Raw genomic sequence first — 19,057 nt, forward strand, 5'->3', positions numbered from 1 at the left:
AGCAGAAGAGAGAGTTTTTTATCCTTTAAAGGCTGTGAAGAGAAGTGAAAATTAGCCAAAATTTCTGTGTGAATAATATGATGTGTGACAAAGGAACTCTACTCTTGGTATAGTTAGGAAAATAATTTAATCCAGAGGCTTTGCATCCATAGTGAGGATAGAGTAGATACTGAAAGAGATTTGCAGATCCCCTGCTTTTTAGGCAGGAAGAACGCTCGTTAAATGCAGAACGCTGCTCTGGCTCGTGTGTTTGCTCCGAGGTGTAGGTTTTGTTCGACTGACGTATCAGATAGTCAGAGTGGTTACCACACCGACGTTGTAGCAGCTGCATAATAAATGACTGAGAGAATCATGTTAGGCATGCCCACCTAACCTAACTTGAATCATGCGAAAGGGGAGCTGTTGGAATTCAAATAGACTTTCTGGTTCCCAGCAGTCGGCAGTAATAGAATGCTTTCAGGAAGATGACAGAATCAGGAGAAAGATGCTGTTTTGCACTATCTTGATTTGTTACAGCAGCCAACTTATTGGCATGATGGAGTGACAGGAAAAACAGCTGGCATGGAAGGTAGGATTATTAAAGCTATTACATCATTATGAATACAATTAGAAGCTGACCATGACAAAGCATATGTTTGAACAAGCAGCTGTTGGTAGCTGGGGTTTGTTGCCGAGCTCTTCAAACTCTGCAAACAGTGTTGCTTTTACCGAATGGATTTTAAAATTTCCTTGTGCTGCGTTAGATTTTGGGGGGGATGTGCTTGACTCCAACCTCGGGGAAACACTTCTGGGATAGAAATCAGTGTTAGAAGATGTTAGAATAAAGTATTTTTCAAGAGTCTAGGTTTCTCCAGGTAGATGATGACGAGGTGGTGTGGTGGGGGGGATCTTTGGGGAAATCTACCCCAGCTCAGTTACATGCTATTTAGTTACAAGGACTGATTGATTTATTGGCATATTCAGACATTGAGAAAAATGAGAATGTATAGAATGTTTGGATAGGTTGAAAATTGTTACACTTGGTTTCTGTTTTATAAGGAGTTTGGCTGTCAGTCTTTTCTCCTCATTCATTTCTAGCTTTTGACATTTATTCAGTCATTCTGCATTATATGAAGAAAATACATCAATATCTCCTGCAGGGTTTTTCAACAACTCTAGCATCTGTTTCAGCTATTGAACTGTATTCACGTTTTGCCAAGTTGATGTCGACCCAGCTGGTCTATCATTTCTCGCTTGATTACTGCTCTTAATTTCTCTGTATCAGCTTGTTTCGGATAGGGCTTTGAAAGCTGCTAATGAAAAATGACAGAAAATTATAAATTCTTGAATATTGGAGCACTTATTTATTTAATAACTTTGGAACCTTAATGAGTTTTGTCTTACATTCTTTCTTGCCTGCGTACAATTTTTAGAAGCCTTTTGCTGTTTTGCAATATTTCTTTCCCCTACAGTCAGTGGATTATACTTACAAGTACTTTTAAACCAATGGAGCGTGAGCCTGGGCTGTATTAGGCTCCAAAAATAAAGTTTTGAGGAAAAGAGGGACAATTTTAGCTTTTTGTAGAAACTCTCCATCGTTTCCATATTCTGTCTTCATACGCTGTCTTGGGGATCTGTCAGTGACTATATATTGGACCAAACATATTGAAATAATTTTTATCACCACTAGGGTAACAAGAAAATAAAACATTCAAAGCTGTTTATAAGAAGTAATTGCTTAAAACAGATGTCAAATAATACAGAAATTTATTTCCCTAAGTATGAAAAGCGTGATTGTTAACTATCTATATGATAGAGAATCTTTGATCTCTCTGCCCAGTTTCCCCTGTAACCTGACTAGCTAAATGATTGATCCAAGTTAATAGACTATCATGTATGAACACCTAACATGACTTTTCAGTGTACACAGTATTGCTCATACATTTGCTATACCTTTTCTGTAGTAATTATAATATCTCAGTCAATCTGGTCAAGGAACACTACTGGCTGTTATGTAACTTTTCCCCCTGAACGTTAGTCCATGTTTTTCAATTACGTATTCCTCTTAGAAAGAGTGACTTAAAAACAACATGTATTTAAATATCAGTGAATAATTAGGAACTGATGAGCTAATTATACTACTTGGATTCATCCAAATTAATTACTAACTTACGTTTTGAAAAATAGGGATTTGGAAAAGTACTTTTTAACCTTGAAGCATACATGACTGTGTTGAATATGTAATTCATAATTCATATGTATAGCAGGAAAGAAAATAGTTTCCTAGATGTATAGTTTTAGCTGGAAATATTTTTTAAATTAATGTGGTTCAGGCAATCTCATTGTCTCCTGTTAATAGTTTTGAGTACTCTACGTGTTTGGCACGGTCTGTTACAGTACTTGTTTGATCTTTGAGAACTCAGACTAACAAAATTTGGCATCACAGTGATAGAGGGTTATCTGTTGGTTGGTTGACAAAAATCAGCTGTATCTAAACTCTTGTTTAGAACTCGGTTCTCTTCTGTCCATCGTATTACTCAACTTTTGATAACCATGTTTAGTGACAGTTCAAGTCTGGAAAAACTCTTTTAAATTACATCTTTAGTGGGACTCTCCTTTTGTGAATTGTCTTTTGTGAGAAGAATGTGAGCTTCCTGTTAGCTTCACCCTGCTGTTACCATAGTTACTTTTAAAAGAAGGTTTTTCTTTCAATGAAGATAGTGTAGTTTAAATAAGCCACAGGACTCCCCAGACCTTGTTTGTTTGTCGTTCAGGCAGCTTCGTTTGTGATTAGGAAGTGCTCTGTATTTGATTCCACTGATGAATGAAGAGGACAGACACTAGGTGGCACCAGCTGTTGATTATTAATGAAATCTTAGAGGCTTTGGGCTGCACACCTGAAGAGCAGGCATCCCTTTATTTTTGAACGTATTTATGAGTTGGAAATTATTGCTGATCTTGCTGACCCTGGAACAAGATTGGCATGGACACTGATAACATATGAAGTCTTCAAATCTCAGTTGCTTAATTCTGTATTTCCTGAAGTGATTTAGGGGGAATAAAAGAAAAATAAATGCATAAAAATCAAAATAGTATGTGAAAGAGAGGTGAGACAAATGAAATGCACTATGAATATTTAAATATTTTTAAAGTATGAAATTTATGCATAAATCTCTGTGGGTATTCCCCAATCTTCTACAAACCTGGATTTTTTAAAAGACATTTATATTACAAAAGCAAAGATAGCAACTATTTGTTTCTTTTAGGTAAAAATATTATTGGGCAACATTATTTTTTAATCAAAATTGTTCCTCTGTTATCCTTTAATGATAATGTTCTCTAGTGAAAATACCTACTTATGACGGAGTGGCCTGCCTTCAGATGTACTGCTCCTTGTTTAGAAAGATGAGCAGTGGGAGACACTATCAGTTAAGAGATGTGCTTTGAAGTAGTTTTCCTGAGAAGCTTGCCCCTTTCTTTTATTCTCCAATTCTCATGTCTTCTATATTTTAAGAACAACAACAAAAAAAGACACAAATAAGCCATGTAAATGAGTGTGTACTCACAGACACACACATACTTCTGAAAAAAAATCAAACTGTTTAAAAAGAGAGCCATGACAGTATTTTAACTTTGTCCTAGAATTAACAAACTAAAATGGAAAAGGACAAAATTTGGGGGAATTAAATAACTATCTCTATTGGAATTATTTTGTTTTGTTTTTAGAAAAAATAAGCAATATTTTTCCCTCACTGGGAAAAGCTGAGAATTCTTGAGGAAGATGGTTTAGAATGAAGGGTAAGGTAATGCAGGCTGTAATTCTCCAGAGTTCTAAGAAACAGTATTGGGGTGTGGCTAATTATTTTGATTATAGAGTTTTTTGAAGGTTTTTATGATATAGTCAAAATGGACATATATTTGCCATTTGACATGTCTGGTAGATTAATTACCTTGATAAACTGCTCTGTCTTGTTCTATAAATTAATGAATCATTGTAAACCAAGAAGGAAGGCTCTCACGGGCTATTACGGAGTTCTGTCCAATTGCATCTATTGGACTTGGAACTAACCTCTCATAGCGTGACCTGTAATTCTGACTTTGATATTTGCCCTGTGAAATATTAATATCACAAACAAGAAGGAAGATCAAAATAGTTTGCCCAACTAAGAAAATAAATGAATTATTAGGTACCAAAGGATTAGGATCACCTAGAAAATTTGATGACACAAGAAAGATAATATTTTAGGAGAAATAACATCTTGCACTAAAGTTCTAAAATCGTTCCTACAAGTACAATATGTTAAAGAGTTAAAGCTTAGCAGTTATTCATTGAAAAAGACAATGATTTTGTTGGCCTTATTTCAGTATCAGTCACAGTCTCATATGACATCAAAACAAAAGAAAACAAAGTAATGTTGTTAGAAATGTACCCTTCCTGGAAGGAATGAAAAAAGGAGAGAATGAATTTTAGAAGGAACTTTTTCAGAGGCATACCATGGTCTAAGAGAAAGTTTAACAACTGAGAAAGTGTTCAGTGGAAAAAAAAATGTGTCTGGATGATTGGTAAAGGGTGTTAGAAGCTACAACAGTTGAGGGCTCTTGAAGGTTCTAGAAAAAGGAAAAAATGAATGCTTGAAGGAAAAAACAATTTTAAAAAGTTAGACCAATTTCAAATGTCAGATGAGCTACAGTGTGGAAGAGGGATTAGACTCATTTCTACCTCTCTTGTAGTGAGGAAAAAAAAATTCTTTAAATAGTTGTTTAAGCAAAGAATTGACTACTTTGTGAGATACTGTGCTCCTTGTTTCTGAAGTGTTCATTGCTGGGAGTGGAATTCCTATGTTAAAGAGAATGTGAAGAAGACATCTGAGATCATTTCTAATTTTAAGAATCTTTGAGTCTAGTCACTACATAAATAACATTCCCCTTTTCAGATATTTCTTTGAGTGTCTCCATGCCAGAGTCAGCTAATTATGATCCACATGCCATAGTAATTTCTGTTTAGCCATCTAACAGTGGTTTCTATATTTCTTATTTTTAAAAAAGATGAATAATATTTTATAATATAAAAATTATAAAATTTTGATATAAGTGTCTATTAATAAAGTTTAATTGGCAGGCAGCACCTCTATTTACAGATTGTTCCATCTGTCTTCATGCTAACTCAGCAATTAAGTAATGATGGAGAGACCATTTGGGCCACAAAGCCAAAAAGATTAATTATCGGGCCCTTCCTAATAATAAAATGTTTGCTGAATTCATCTCTAGTCTGTAAGGGGACTTTGCTTTTTTGCTCATTGAGTCACATGTCTAGAACAAGCTAACCAACCATTAAATATCAGCCAAAGACCATAAACAGAAGTTGTGATCACCCATTATATGTAAGCATTACAAACTTTGCAAAGTGGTTCAGATACACAGCTTAGGAGTTAATGAGGGGGCCATTTTGGCAGTTAATCTGTTAAGAGATGTTACTTGCTGAGGAATGTTTGTTTATGATGTCTATAAGAAAATTTGAGATCTCTGAAATCAGTGACTTACCTATAATATCTGCTTGAAGTGAAGTCACTCAGTCGTGTCTGACTCTGTGACCGCATGGACTGTAGCATCCTATGCTCCTCCGTCCATGAGATTTTCCAGGCAAGAGTACTGGAGTGGGTTGCCATTTCCTTCTCCAGAGGATCTTCCTGACCCATGGATTGAACGCAGGTCTCCCACACTGTAGGCAGATGCTATACCATCTGAGCCACCAGGGAAGTCCTAAGCCTATTGATCTGGCTGATTTTACCTAATTGCTTAGATTAAGTTACTTTTAGTGTTACTGTTCAAATATTGTGTGATTTCAGTAGACTTACAGAAAGCACACAAGTTAGTGGAAAACCAGTAAAGTCACTTCCTGCCGCCACCTTGTTTGTTTTCCTGGGTCTATAAACTTTCTAAGGGGCTTTTGCATTTACAGCGATCTGGAGAGGTGCACACCTTTTTAAATAGGTGAGTGTATTCTTGATCAAATATGGTTTAGAGAATGAAAGAAAATAAAAATCCGAATATATACACCACATTATGAAACAACAATTGAAACTGTTAGTAAATGGTTGATATGACATGCTAGAGTTAAAAATTAGCAATGAATTATTTGTGAGCTATTTCCCTGAACATATTGATACAAGGCAATTTTTCTATCCAAATCATGTGAGAAGCTGTAATTAAATGCTAAGCATAAATTTAAGAGATTCTGGGTTTACCATCATAAGTGACAATCTCTATAATTCCATGCTTGTAAAACTAAAATCCCTGCCTTTTTTCTAGGGAAGGATGCCATTGCTGCTCACTGGTAGCACTGGCAATTCCTATAAAACCCATAGGATTCTTATTTTATTTCCATGAGGATGTTACTGAGCAGCTATCTTATGATGCCTGTCTCTATGGTAACAGATACAAGGCTTAAGGGTTTGAAGGAAATTCTTCCTATTGGTTTAGAAATAGGGAGCAATGAGGGAGACTCACTGAGGAAGAGGATAAAGCTGAGGGAAGGTCAAGAGGCAATTCTGAGAAATCATCATGAGGGAACTGTTTGGTATGTGAAAACAATTTCATGTCCTCTTAATGTGTCTCAGAATGAAATAAAAACCAACATGTAAGTTTTTTTTTTTAATCTTAAAAAAGTATTTTTTTCAAGCATCCAGTCAATTTTATGCTATTGCAGTCACACAGACCTTTCCCTTAGTTGGCTTACTTTTCACTATGCAGAAAAAGATTGCTTCTTGCCTGAAGTTGATAAGAGGAGGGCTCTACCTTTGGCAATTTAGTTTTTGTTATTGCTATCAAAGATCTTGATCTTTTAAAGGACTTTTTTTTTTTTTTTTCACAATTCCAAGTGTAAGAGTATTGAGCTCTACTTGGCATTCCTCATAATCGCTGAGCTTCTCAGGGAATAATGAAAGTACACTTTCTTTCCAAGACATTCCCTTTAATTCTATTTCTATTAAAGATCAGTAATAAGTATAACAAGCATACTGCTTTTCTGAAAATTGAGCGTTATTTAGAATGTGATGAGTAGGATTTTGTGTTTTTACTTGTTTTACTTTGTCTCTTATTAAAATAATAAGATCAAACAGATGCTGGGGGCTGGTGCACTGGGATGACCCAGAGGGATGGTATAGGGAGGGAGGTGGGAGAGGGGTTCAGGATGGGGAACATGTGTACACCCGTGGCAGATTCATGTCAATGTATGGCAAAACCAATACAATATTGTAAAGTAATTAGCCTCCAATTAAAATAAATTTATATTAAAAAATAAAGAAAACCTCAAATGTCTAAAAATACTTGATTTTTCTATTTGGTTCACTTATCATTTACTTTAAGCTTAGAAAATAACCCACCACATTTAAATTATTTTAAAAAGAAGATAAATGTTGTTTTCTTTTCTCTTTGATTTAAAGTATATATTCAAGATATCACATAGCAAAAATTATTTAAAGTATTTGTGCAATTGGTGTGTCCTTTAGGAAAATATAAGTCCCAAAGGGGAGAGGTGGCTATTCTATTATGAAGCACTTACTTGTAGTTTCAGCATTAACACAGGTGTTGATCTTTCATTTATCCTGATGTCTTCATATATTATTATGCTGGGGTCAAAAAAAAAAAAAAACACAGTAAAATAATGGCAAGTAAGCAAAAATTTATAACTTGATGAAGCAAAATTAAGATTTTAGGGGGTTGAAGATATATTGCAAATGATATAAGATCCAATTAAATATTTGTTTATTATTCACTGGTAATAATGCTTAAAGCTTTAAATGATTTAAGTCTTTTTATGCTTTGTTTTCTGACCTCAAAAAATTTATGGATTCTCTGTGCAGATTTAACTTTCCAGAAATATAATCCACTCTGTGTAGATATTAATAAAAGATAAGACAGTGTTTTCAGGTCTTGTTCATACCATCTTTAAATTAAATGAAAAAAATAGAGTTAGCTATAATGTTGCAGTACCTTCTTTGATAATTTTGGAAAATAATTTTTTGGAAGCAAACTGTAATCCATTCTGAACTATAAACAGCACTTGCAATATAAACTAAGGTTTCTGACTACAGCAAGGGTACTTTAAATATTAAACATATACACTGCTTTTGAAACCTGACTTCAATTTCAAAGCATGACATTCCCTGTATACGTCTAACATGACTGGCCTTCCTAAAACTTATTTTGTTTGGCTTTGAGCTTACACAGTCCAAAGCATGATGCAGGGCATAAGCAAATGGGTGAGAAGATGGTGTAAACAAAAGTATTAGGGGAAGTAAAAGATAAGAGATACACTTCTGGACAAAGATTTACACAGGAAGCAGGGGGATAGCTGAACTGGAAGATTAGATAGGGCATAGAAATTAATCCCTCTTCACATATACTTAAGGATAAATGGTGTTAATCATGATTTCCAAAGAAATATTGTCATTACCTGTCAATCCAAAGACGAATAAAAAGAATGTAGAAGAACAGGTAGGGAAAATACATTTATTGGCATCAATCTGCTCTGCTATTACCATTATCAGAACTGATTTCAACGCTCTCAGGATAAAGCATGACAAGGACCATCATATTCTTATTTTGCTAGCACAGATCTCCGTTTTACATATTATCAGTGGAATTATGCATTAGTTAGTTAGTTAGTTCAGTCACTCAGTCGTGTCCAACTCTTTGCGACCCCATGAATCTCAGCACGCCAGGCCTCCCTGTCCATCACCAACTCCCAGAGTTCACCCAGACTCATGTCCATCGAGTCAGTGATGCCATCCAGCCATCTCATCCTCTGTCGTCCCCTTCTCCTCCTGCCCCCAATCCCTCCCAGCATCAGAGTCTTTTCCAATGAGTCAACTCTTCGTGTGAGGTGGCCAAAGTATTGGGGTTCAGCTTCAGCATCATTCCTTCCAAAAAACACCCAGGACTGATCTCCTTCAGAATGGACTGGTTGGATCTCCTTGCAGTCCAAGGGACTCTCAAGAGTCTTCTCCAACACCACAGTTCAAAAGCATCAATTCTTTGGCACTCAGCTTTCTTCACAGTCCAATTCGCACATCCATACATGACTACTGGAAAAACCAAAGCCTTGACTAGATGGACCTTTGTTGGCAAAGTAACGTCTCTGCTTTTCAATATGCTATCTAGGTTGGTCATAACTTTTCTTTCAAGGAGTAAGTGTCTTTTAATTTCATGGCTGCAATTGCTATCTGCAGTGATTTTGGAGCCCGAAAAATAAAGTCTGACGCTGTTTCCACTGTATCCCCATGAACATTTAACTGGATTATGGAAACTGATGCTAATGTTAACCTAAAATTTTATGGGTTTTAGACAAGTTGTGGGACTTATCTGTGTTCTATGATAAGTGTAAAAAGGAGGAGATTGAGTAAAAGCCTGTCCATTATGGAAATGTTAATAATGCTAATGTAGTGAGTAGGAATCATAGGTTCATCTTTCTTTGGCTGCTGACCTCTTCACAGGTGGGCTCTGGTGGCCATGGTAGTTCTAAGAGCCAGAGCCCATTTCTCCATTAGGTCATCCAAATGAGGATCGAAGCCCACCAACTGAAGTGCTCTTTTTCACTCATCCAGCAAATATTTGTTGATAAATTCCAACTGTCCGGCTCTGTGCTAGATGACTAATATATGATCCCTGAGGAATTGAGAGCCGAATTTCCTTTGGGCGAATGAGGACAGGAAGATACCTACAGTGACAGCTTACCAAAGGACAGCAGCAGCTGTGACTCCAGATAGAAAAACCAGCTAGGGAATGGGCTAAAAGCTTCCGGGGTTCCTAGTTTGAGTGATCTGGAAGAACTGGCAAGTCTATTAACGAGCAAAATGATAGCTAAGGGGGAAAAGTACAAATGCACTGCAAAAATGGTTAGTAATTCAAAGTAAAAGGGAAAATAACTTACTTGAAGTTTAGCTTGAAATAAGGAGGAGTCTGCCTCCAAGGCATTGCTCATTTTCATTGAAATCAAACTTAGAAAGAAGACGTGTAGACTGTAGTCCGTTGCAGACAATGAGATTGAACATTTTAATCCTACATGAGTGTGACCATGAAAACTATGTTTCAGGAGGATTTAGGGGACAACACTTCTCTCTCTTGGTAGTCTATGAAACTTTATCTCTGAAAACTCTTTCCTATGCTATCTTGAGAGAAATTGTGATATTGTTTTATGTCAGTGTGTATGTCTTTAATTAGAAGCTATCTGAAAATGCTTCACCTATATTAAAATTAATCACAGAATTAGATTACACAAGAGATTACACAAGAGGGCTAAAAGGATGACATTTATGTATGATAGGCCTATTGCCACATAGACCCATAATATGTGCAAATTGCGTTAGATCAGTATGAAGGTTTCATCCAACTTCAAAAGCATCCAGCATTAATTGGTCTTCAGCTTCACTCCTGACTCCTAGGAACTTAAAATACCTAGGTTTACTTTTAATATGAAAGAAAAGATGAGTAGGATATTTTCTGAATAATTGAAGTTGTCTAGAAAGTCTCTTTCTTCCTCTCTCCCCCTCCTCCTCCCACCCCCTCCTCCCCTTTCTTTCCCACCTCCTTATTCCCCCTCCCACCACTCTATTCTCTCATCCTTCAGCTGTCACCTCTCCCTTTTCTTGTTTCCCTTCCTCCCCTTGATACATATATTGAGGTGTATGTTTGCATACAGGCATGTCTGTATATCTCTATTCTGTCTCTACCTCTGACCCTCTGAAGTAATTTATATGTATAGATTAAAGGAAGGAAAGTTATGACCAACCTAGATAGCATATTAAAAAGCTGACATTACTTTGCCAACAAAGGTCCGTCTAGTCAAGGCTGTTTTTTCCGGGGGTCATGTATGGATGTGCGAATTGGACTGTGAAGAAAGCTGAGTGCCAAAGAATTGATGCTTTTGAACTGTGGTGTTGGAGAAGACTCTTGAGAGTCCCTTGACCTGCAAGGAGATCCAACCAGTGCATTCTGAAGGAGATCAGCCCTGGGATTTCTTTGGAAGGAATGATGCTAAAGCTGAAACTCCAGTACTTTGGCCACCTCATGCGAAGAGTTGACTCATTGGAAAAGACTCTGATGCTGGGAGGGATTGGGGGCAGGAGGAGAAGGGGACGCCAGAGGATGAGATGGCTGGATGGCATCACTGACTCGATGGACGTGAGTCTGGGTGAACTCCGGGAGTTGGTGATGGACAGGGAGGCCTGGCCTGCTGTGGTTCATATGGTCACAGAGTCAGACACGACTGAGGAACTGAACTGAACTGAAAGGCACATTCATTATTGGGGTAATTTTCCTTTCTAGATAAAAGCAGTTCTGTCTGGCTTGGTTTTCAAAAGTTCTTTATTGAAATGTAAGTGCACAAGTCAGTAAGTGTACAACTTAATGAATTTTCAGAGTTAATACCTCCCAGTGATTATTGAAAAGAAGAAAAGAGTAACACACTATCCTGGAGCCCAAATTTACCCCTTCTGAATCAGTACTCCCTCAAAGATATGTACCATACTGACCTCTAATGCACCATAGATTGGAAGAGGCCATTTCTGAAATATATTTAGTTGTGATTGTATACTAGGTATTTCTTTGTGTCTGACTTTTTTTCTCAACTTTAATTTTATGTGTCTGTACCACACTATGCATGTGTGCAAGATTGCTTCAACGTGTCCACCTCTGCATGACCCCATGGACTGCCCACCAGGCTCCTCTGTCCATGGGATTTCCCAGGCAAGACTACTGAAGTGGGTTGCCATTGCCTTCTCCGGGGGGGTCTTCCCAAAGTAGTGATCGAACCCATGGCATCTCCTGCATCTTCTGCATCACAGGTGGATTCTTTACTGCTGAGCCACCTGGGAAGCCCAGTCACATATTTTTATGTAATCCATTAGTTGTATTGCTTTCAGTTGGAGCTTAATCATTTTCAGTGTTGTATAGTATGCCATTGTGTGAATATCTCACAATTAACTTACCTCATCTGCTTTAAATAAGTATGTGGATTGATTCTGTTTGTTGGCTCTAAAAACAATGTTACTCTGGATATTCTTGTATATTTTATACATGTATATGCTTCTCTGTTAAGTGAATACCAAAAAGTGGGATTTCTGGGTCACAGAATAACCAAGTACTACCTTTAGCTAAGAAATTCAAGTTTATTTTTTTTAAAGTAGGTAAGATATGCAGATGATACCACCCTTATGGCAGAAAGTGAAGAGGAACTAAAAAGCCTCTTGATGAAAGTGAAAGAGGAGAGTGAAAAAGTTGGCTTAAAGCTCAACATTCAGAAAACAAAGATCATGGCATCTGGTCCCATCACTTCATGGGAAATAGATGGGGAAACAGTGGAAACAGTGTCAGACTTTATTTTTGGGGCTCCAAAATCACTGCAGATGGTGACTGCAGCCATGAAATTAAAAGATGCTTACTCCTTAGAAGAAAAGTTATGACCAACCTAGATAGCATATTGAAAAGCAGAGACATTACTTTGCCAACAAAGGTTCGTCTAGTCAAGACTATGATTTTTCCAGCAGTCATGTATAGATGAGAGAGTTGGACTGTGAAGAAGGCTGAGTGCTGAAGAACTGATGCTTTTGAACCGTGGTGTTGGAGAAGACTCTTGAGAGTCCCTTGGGCTGCAAGGAGATCCAACCAGTCCATTCTAGAGGAGATCAGCCCTGGGTGTTCTTTGGAAGGAATGACGCTGAAGCTGAAACTCCAGTACTTTGGCCACCTCAAGCGAAGAGTTGACTCATTGGAAAAAAACTCTGATGCTGGGAGGCATTGGGAGCAGGAGGAGAAGGGGACGACAGAGGATGAGATGGCTGGATGGCATCACTGACTTGATGGACGTGAGTTTGAGTGAACTCTGGGAGATGGTGATGGACAGGGAGGCCTGGCGTGCTGCGATTCATGGGATCGCAAAGAGTCGGACACGACTGAGTGACTGAACTGAACTGAACTGAAACAACCAACCTTCAGTTCAGTTCAGTCGCTCAGCCGTGTCCGACTCTTTGCGACCCCATGGATTGCAGCCCACCAGGCCTCCCTGTCCATCACCAACTCCTGGAATTTACTCAAACTCATGTCCTTTGAGTTGGTGATGCCATCCAACCATCTCATCCTCTGTCTTCCCCTTCTCCTCCTGCCCTCAATCTTTCCCAGCATCAGGGTCTTTTCAGTGAGTCAGCTCTTTGCATCAGGTGGCCAAAGTATTGGAGTTTCAGCTTCAGCATCAGTCCTTACCAATGAATATTCAGGACTGTAAAGAACAACCTTACTTAATCATTATCAGTATATGAAAGTTCTGGATATTGTCGCCAATGCTTAATATTGTCAGTGTTTAATTTTAGCCATCTGGCTGTTGTTCTGTAGTACCTTACTGTGGTTTTTATTTCCATTTTTTCTAATGAGTTGGAATCCTTTTTATATGTTTTTTGGTCATGTGGATGTTAGCTTTTGTAAGGAGCCTGTTCTAATCTCATACTTATTTTTTCTTTTTTATTGATTTGTATTTCTTTATTTTGTGTCTGGAAATGACCATTTTTACATGTTCATTATATGTATTAACATTTCAGGATATGTATTTTATACAAGCCTAGAATTTGAAGGCCAGAGACCCATAAAGAATATATTGTCCAGTCTCTTATTAATAGCTTAATGTGAAACTGAGACCTATAGAGATAGTCATTTGCTCAAACCCTCTTCTAGTTAGTAGAAAGATCAGAAATAAAACCAGAAATAGTCTCTGAATCCTGACAGTAATGACCTTCCCTATTAAAACATGGAGAGTCTTTAGTCCTTTCTAATATGGTAACTGAGACTCTGTCTGGGAAGGCCAAGCAATGGAATGCATGACATAGTTATTGTTAATAGCAAATACAGTGTGATATATGATTAATCTCATTGATTCTCTGGACAAAAATATCCTCAACTAATCAACTGTTTTATAGCATGATGATACAAAATTTCAACGTGTATTTTTCTTTTGGTCTTAGCTTTATTGTTTTTTCTTTTCCATAGCTTTATTGTTGCATTCAACTTTTCATATTTATTCCATTACTCCTATCTTCTCATTCAACATTTGGTTCAAATTCAAGATAATCCATTTTTTTCTATAGCAGATTAGTAAGAATGTTAACTTGTTACTATTGTCATGAAATAGAGCAAAGTTAGGTTACCAGACATCCTTGCTAATAGAATAACGATGCCTACTATATATTGATTTTTTTTTTTTTTTTTACATTCTAGATGCAATATTAGGTAAATTTCCTGGATTATTTTAGCTCGTTATTTTGAACAACCTCCCAAATGTTTTATTATCTCTGCTTTACTGATCTAGAACCTGAGCCTCAGTGAATTTAACCTACTTGTAAGACAGCTAGAAATTGAACCAGATTTATTAGATTTCCTACATCACACTTTTTCATGATCCCACACTACCCGCTGGGAAGAAAACAGATTTAACACTAGAGATTTAGGTCAGTACCCAATTTGAATGCTTCTGCCATAGGTCTTAGGGATGTTTCTCTGTCCTAATCTCATTAAACCATTTCACTCCCATGTCCTTTTTCACAGTGGTAATCAGAGAAGTGCTTTTTTGGCATTGACTTTGTCACTTTATTTACTAAACTGAACTCTTGATGATGAAGCTCTTACCTGCATACTGACAAGTGACTTTGTATCCAGGGAATAAGATTGTAGTAGAATGGTCTTTTAATAAGGGACCAGATGTATCATGAGTCTTTCATTTCATTTCTCTCCAGTGATTTAGTCTAGGATCTGATTGCTTCTCCCCTAGATTTTAATTTCAAATATTTCTCCTTCATGTTCATGAAAGAACTTTTGCGCAGATGCCTGAAAATCAGTATGCTTCCAGATTTTCTTCTTGTCCTCGGCCAGAAGGAGTACCCCTATCGCGCACCTCCCTGGCTTCATGCACAGCAGGTACACACTAGTTCCTCCATTTAGAAATTTAAAACTCTGTCTATTATCTACTGTTATTTTTTTTCTTAAGGAGTTAGAGAAACACATTTAATTTTCTTTTAAATTTATAGTCACTTCAGTCTATCTGAACATACGAGAATGGCTTTACACCAAAGATCTCTAAATCATAGGCATTTGATAAAAAGTGATTCCTTGAAGGTAGAGAATCCCCATGGACAGAGGAGCCTGGCAGTCTACAGTCCATGGGGTCACAAATAGGTAGACACAGCTAGTAAGCTCAGCACAGAAAATGTTAGGTTAACAGAACACTTTCATGTTTCTTTTGTTTACATAACAACCATGTGAGGTATCCTAGGTTAGAAGTATTATTTCCCCTTTACTCAGATTCATGTCTATGTGTACCTTAAATTTCTCTTAGCTCTGCTGTCCGCTTTCCATACCCCCTGCCTGAGTTCAGATCCCTGTAGCTCACCTTGAATACCACAAGAGCTTCCCTGCTTACTTGCAGGCTTGTTTTTGTCCACTTTACCCCTCACATAGCTGCTAGACCCACATCTCTCAAGAGCCAAATTTCATGTCATTCCCCTGTTTAATTCCATAGGTAGCTAGCTATTGTTTTAGGATAGAATTCAAATACGTTTTATGGAGGAAAAGACCCTCTGCACCATTTTCCATGCTTTGTTCTCAGCTCTCATGTCTCACCCGCTGTGGGAATCCCTTACACCAGCCATGAAAACAGTTCTCTTAATATAACATGAGCCCAAGTCATGTCAATCTCACGCCACACTCTGAAACAATTCTTACTCGTACATACTTACTTGTTGCATGTCTTATAACCCTCCAAGATAGTGTAGAAGAGAGTGTAGATGAGGGTTTATTCAAACCCTCATCTTTGAATAAATCATGCACCCCTGTTTAGATTCTTGTGCTGTCTTTGGGGCTATCTGTTTACTTACAGATGCTTGGTACCTGAGGACTATGATTTCTTTTGTACTATAACCCTTGCATGGCACCTGGGGAAAGAATGACTCAAATTTTCTGTTAGACTGTAATGAGTTACACAGCTGGAGGTATAAAGGTGGTCCTTGCATCCCGTGGTAGTATAATTTGCATTGCATCCTTCTTTCTGCCATGACCATTTTAGTATCCTTAGTCTCTCAGTCATGTCTAACTCCTCTGTGGGATTCTCTAGGCAAGAATACTGGAATGGGTAGCCATTCTCTTCTCCAGGGGATCTTCCTTACCAAAGGATCATACCTCAGGTCTCCTGCATTATAGGCAGATTATTTACCATCTGAGCCACCAGGGAAGTCTGTAACTAACCATAGTACATGAATAATAGGTTTTCAGGATTCCTGTGTATTTAGTTAATGGAAATAACTTGAGTCAAGTTGAAGAGTGTGGGGGGTAATTTGTGCTAGTAGAAGTTGGGGTATTAATTAATAGTTCATGTGTCATGTGTGCGTGCTCAGTCACGTCCAACTCTTTGCACCCCTTGGACTGTAGCTGGCCAGGCTTCTCTGTCCATGGAATTTTCCAGGCACAAATGCTGGAGTGGTTTGGCATTTCCTTCTCCAGGGGATATTCCAGACTCAGGGATCAAACTCACACCTCCTGCATTGGCAGGCAAATTGTTTATCACTGAGCCACCAAATTATGGGCTTCCCAGATGGTGCTAGCGGTAAAGAACCCAAGAACCCACCTGCCTGTGCAGGAGACATGAGTTCGATCCCTGGGTCAGGAAGATCCCCTGGAGGAGGGCATGGCAACATACTCCAGAATTCTTGCCTGGAGAATCCCATGGGGAGAGGAGCCTAGAGGGCTATGGTCCATGGGTCACAAAGAGTCAGACAGGACTGAAGCAGCTTAGCATGTACACATCTAATACACTACGTATGGGAAATATATAGAACACAGTATTTAAAGGATTATTTCCTTTGTGATATACGTTGCCTCCCCCTGAGGTCTTAATTCATTCAAATTATCCACTGAGATACTAATTAAAATAATTTAAAGGATGATCAAGTAAAATCCGAGAAGAGTAAAATGGCAGTTAAGTTTATGAGGTAAACAAATTCAGGCACATTGGTGTAAGGTAAAGAACAGTGAGCATGTGCTCATTTTTCTCTCCTTGCATCACTAATAGAAAGTGGTGAATGCACCATTCAGCCATGGTGCTGTGCATCATGGTTGCTGTCTAGCATTTGTTCCTGTTCAGTTGCTAAGTCATGTCTGGCTCTTTGCAACCCCATGGACTGCAGCATGCGGGTTCCTCTGTCCTTCCCTATCTCCTGGAGTTTGGTCAAATTCATGTCCATTGAATTAATCCATCTCATCTTCTTCTGCCTTCTTCTTCTTCTCCTTTTGCCTTCAATCTTCCCCAGCATTCAGGTCTTAGTTATTTTTTAAAGTCTTAAATCATCTTAGTGGAGAGAAAATTTCCAAGATGCATAAAGTGTATAGCAAATTGTTTTCAAATGTCATCCTTTGCTTAAAATCACAATTCTCTATGACAGAAAGCCACATGCCAGGAGCTGTGCCTATTTATTTATTTTGATGTTTGTCTTAGCATTTCTACTCGTTCTTTATTGATATTATATACAGTGCTTTTCTTCCATAGTGGAATTGAGCACACTGTGTTTACAAAACACATGGAGGCTGACCGAATTCACTTGTGCACATTATGGTATTAATTTATTAAGGAATGAAACAGTCATTTGTAGCATTATAGTAGCCAAAGCAGATGATACATTTTATCACATGATTTATTTAAGAAAACCAAATATTGTGACTACATTTACAAAATACTGTAGACATGGCAATACCTGTTACATCGTTTATAAATAAGTATATTGAGGGTACTACAATGAATTGGGTCCAAGTTCAAGGACAGTATAACCATAATTTCTAGTGGGAATGCATTCAAAACCCATGTTTGCATATTAAAGGAACATATTATAGGCGATTGGTTGTTTTCCTTTTTGAGAAAATAATGCCTTCTTTATATTCATCTATGCCCAGATGAATAAAGGGGAAATCTTTACAATCTTTAATGTATCAAAGATAGAAAATAAATGCTTCTCTCAAGTACATGGGAAAGGTGAAATTACTGGTCGTAAGACTAATGACCTCCATCACTGTGTCAGCCAGTGTGATGATGTCACCCAATACAGGACATATCAGTAGTAAATCCAGATTAAAATCTTTTGCATGCAAATGGATTTCCTGATACTTATAAATTGGTTGAAGCAGGATTTCATTTTTATCAGAACCACACTTCACATGTAAAATGGAACCTGCACTGAATGTTGAGAAAGTTTATGTTCATTAAGCCTCATTCAAATATAACTACAATGTTGGACTTAATAATAATTAGCTAACATTATAAGAATAATTTAAGTCTATGCAAATTTGATTCTGAGTACACTATCATTTCAAGCAAATTGAAAGTTTATTTCAATCAATTGTAAGAAATTACAGTCACACGCTTATAAGAACACATGAACAATTACTACAACTGGATAATCGATGGCCTTGGTGCCTTCCCCTCTGTTCTGGGAAATCACCATTCCTGTATATGCCTACAATTTATGACGACTTCCCTGGCAGCTCAGGTGGTAAAGAATGTGCCTGCAATGCAGGAGACCTCGGTTTGATCCCTGGGTCGGCAAGATGCCCTGGAGAAGGAAATGGCAACCCATTCCAGTATTCTTGCCTGGAGAATTCCGTGAACATCGGAGCCTGGAGGGCTAACAGTCTGTGGGGTTGCCAAGAGTCAGATATGACTGAGCAGACATACACGCACACACACTTACTACAGTTTGAGTCTTTACCTCCTGGTTTCCATTTGCTTTTGGCCTCGCTGAAGTGTCCAGAGATATCTCAAAGGGGAGACAACTTAGTCTCCTAGAGGTCCCCAGTGGTAGCAAGCCTCCGTTGATCACAGTGTCAGTGTGCTTATCAGCTCACATTGTACTGGCTTCATTCTCTTCTCAGGCTCACTCAGTTTTTTACTGTGCTTCCTGCAATCCCCCCTGAAATACATAATTTGCACTCAAACCCCTTTGTCAGAATCCACTTCTGGGGAAGCCCAACCCAAAAGAGTATATTTTATTTTTAG

At 37.9% G+C, this 19,057-nt stretch overlaps 1 protein-coding gene across 1 annotated transcript in view; it reads left to right on the plus strand.

The window, feature by feature from the left end:
* The first annotated feature begins 464 nt into the window (after positions 1 to 464).
* Positions 465 to 19,057, plus strand: part of DMD (dystrophin) — a 2,362,639-nt gene continuing 2,344,046 nt past the window's right edge. The window contains exon 1 of the mRNA XM_070783459.1: positions 465 to 568. Coding sequence (XP_070639560.1) covers positions 562 to 568 — 7 coding nt within the window. The 5' untranslated portion in view covers positions 465 to 561. The remainder of the gene's footprint in view (positions 569 to 19,057) is intronic.

The sequence above is a fragment of the Bos indicus genome, chromosome X (genome assembly GCF_029378745.1).
Source record: "Bos indicus isolate NIAB-ARS_2022 breed Sahiwal x Tharparkar chromosome X, NIAB-ARS_B.indTharparkar_mat_pri_1.0, whole genome shotgun sequence".
In the NCBI taxonomy this organism is placed as follows: Eukaryota; Metazoa; Chordata; class Mammalia; order Artiodactyla; family Bovidae; genus Bos; species Bos indicus.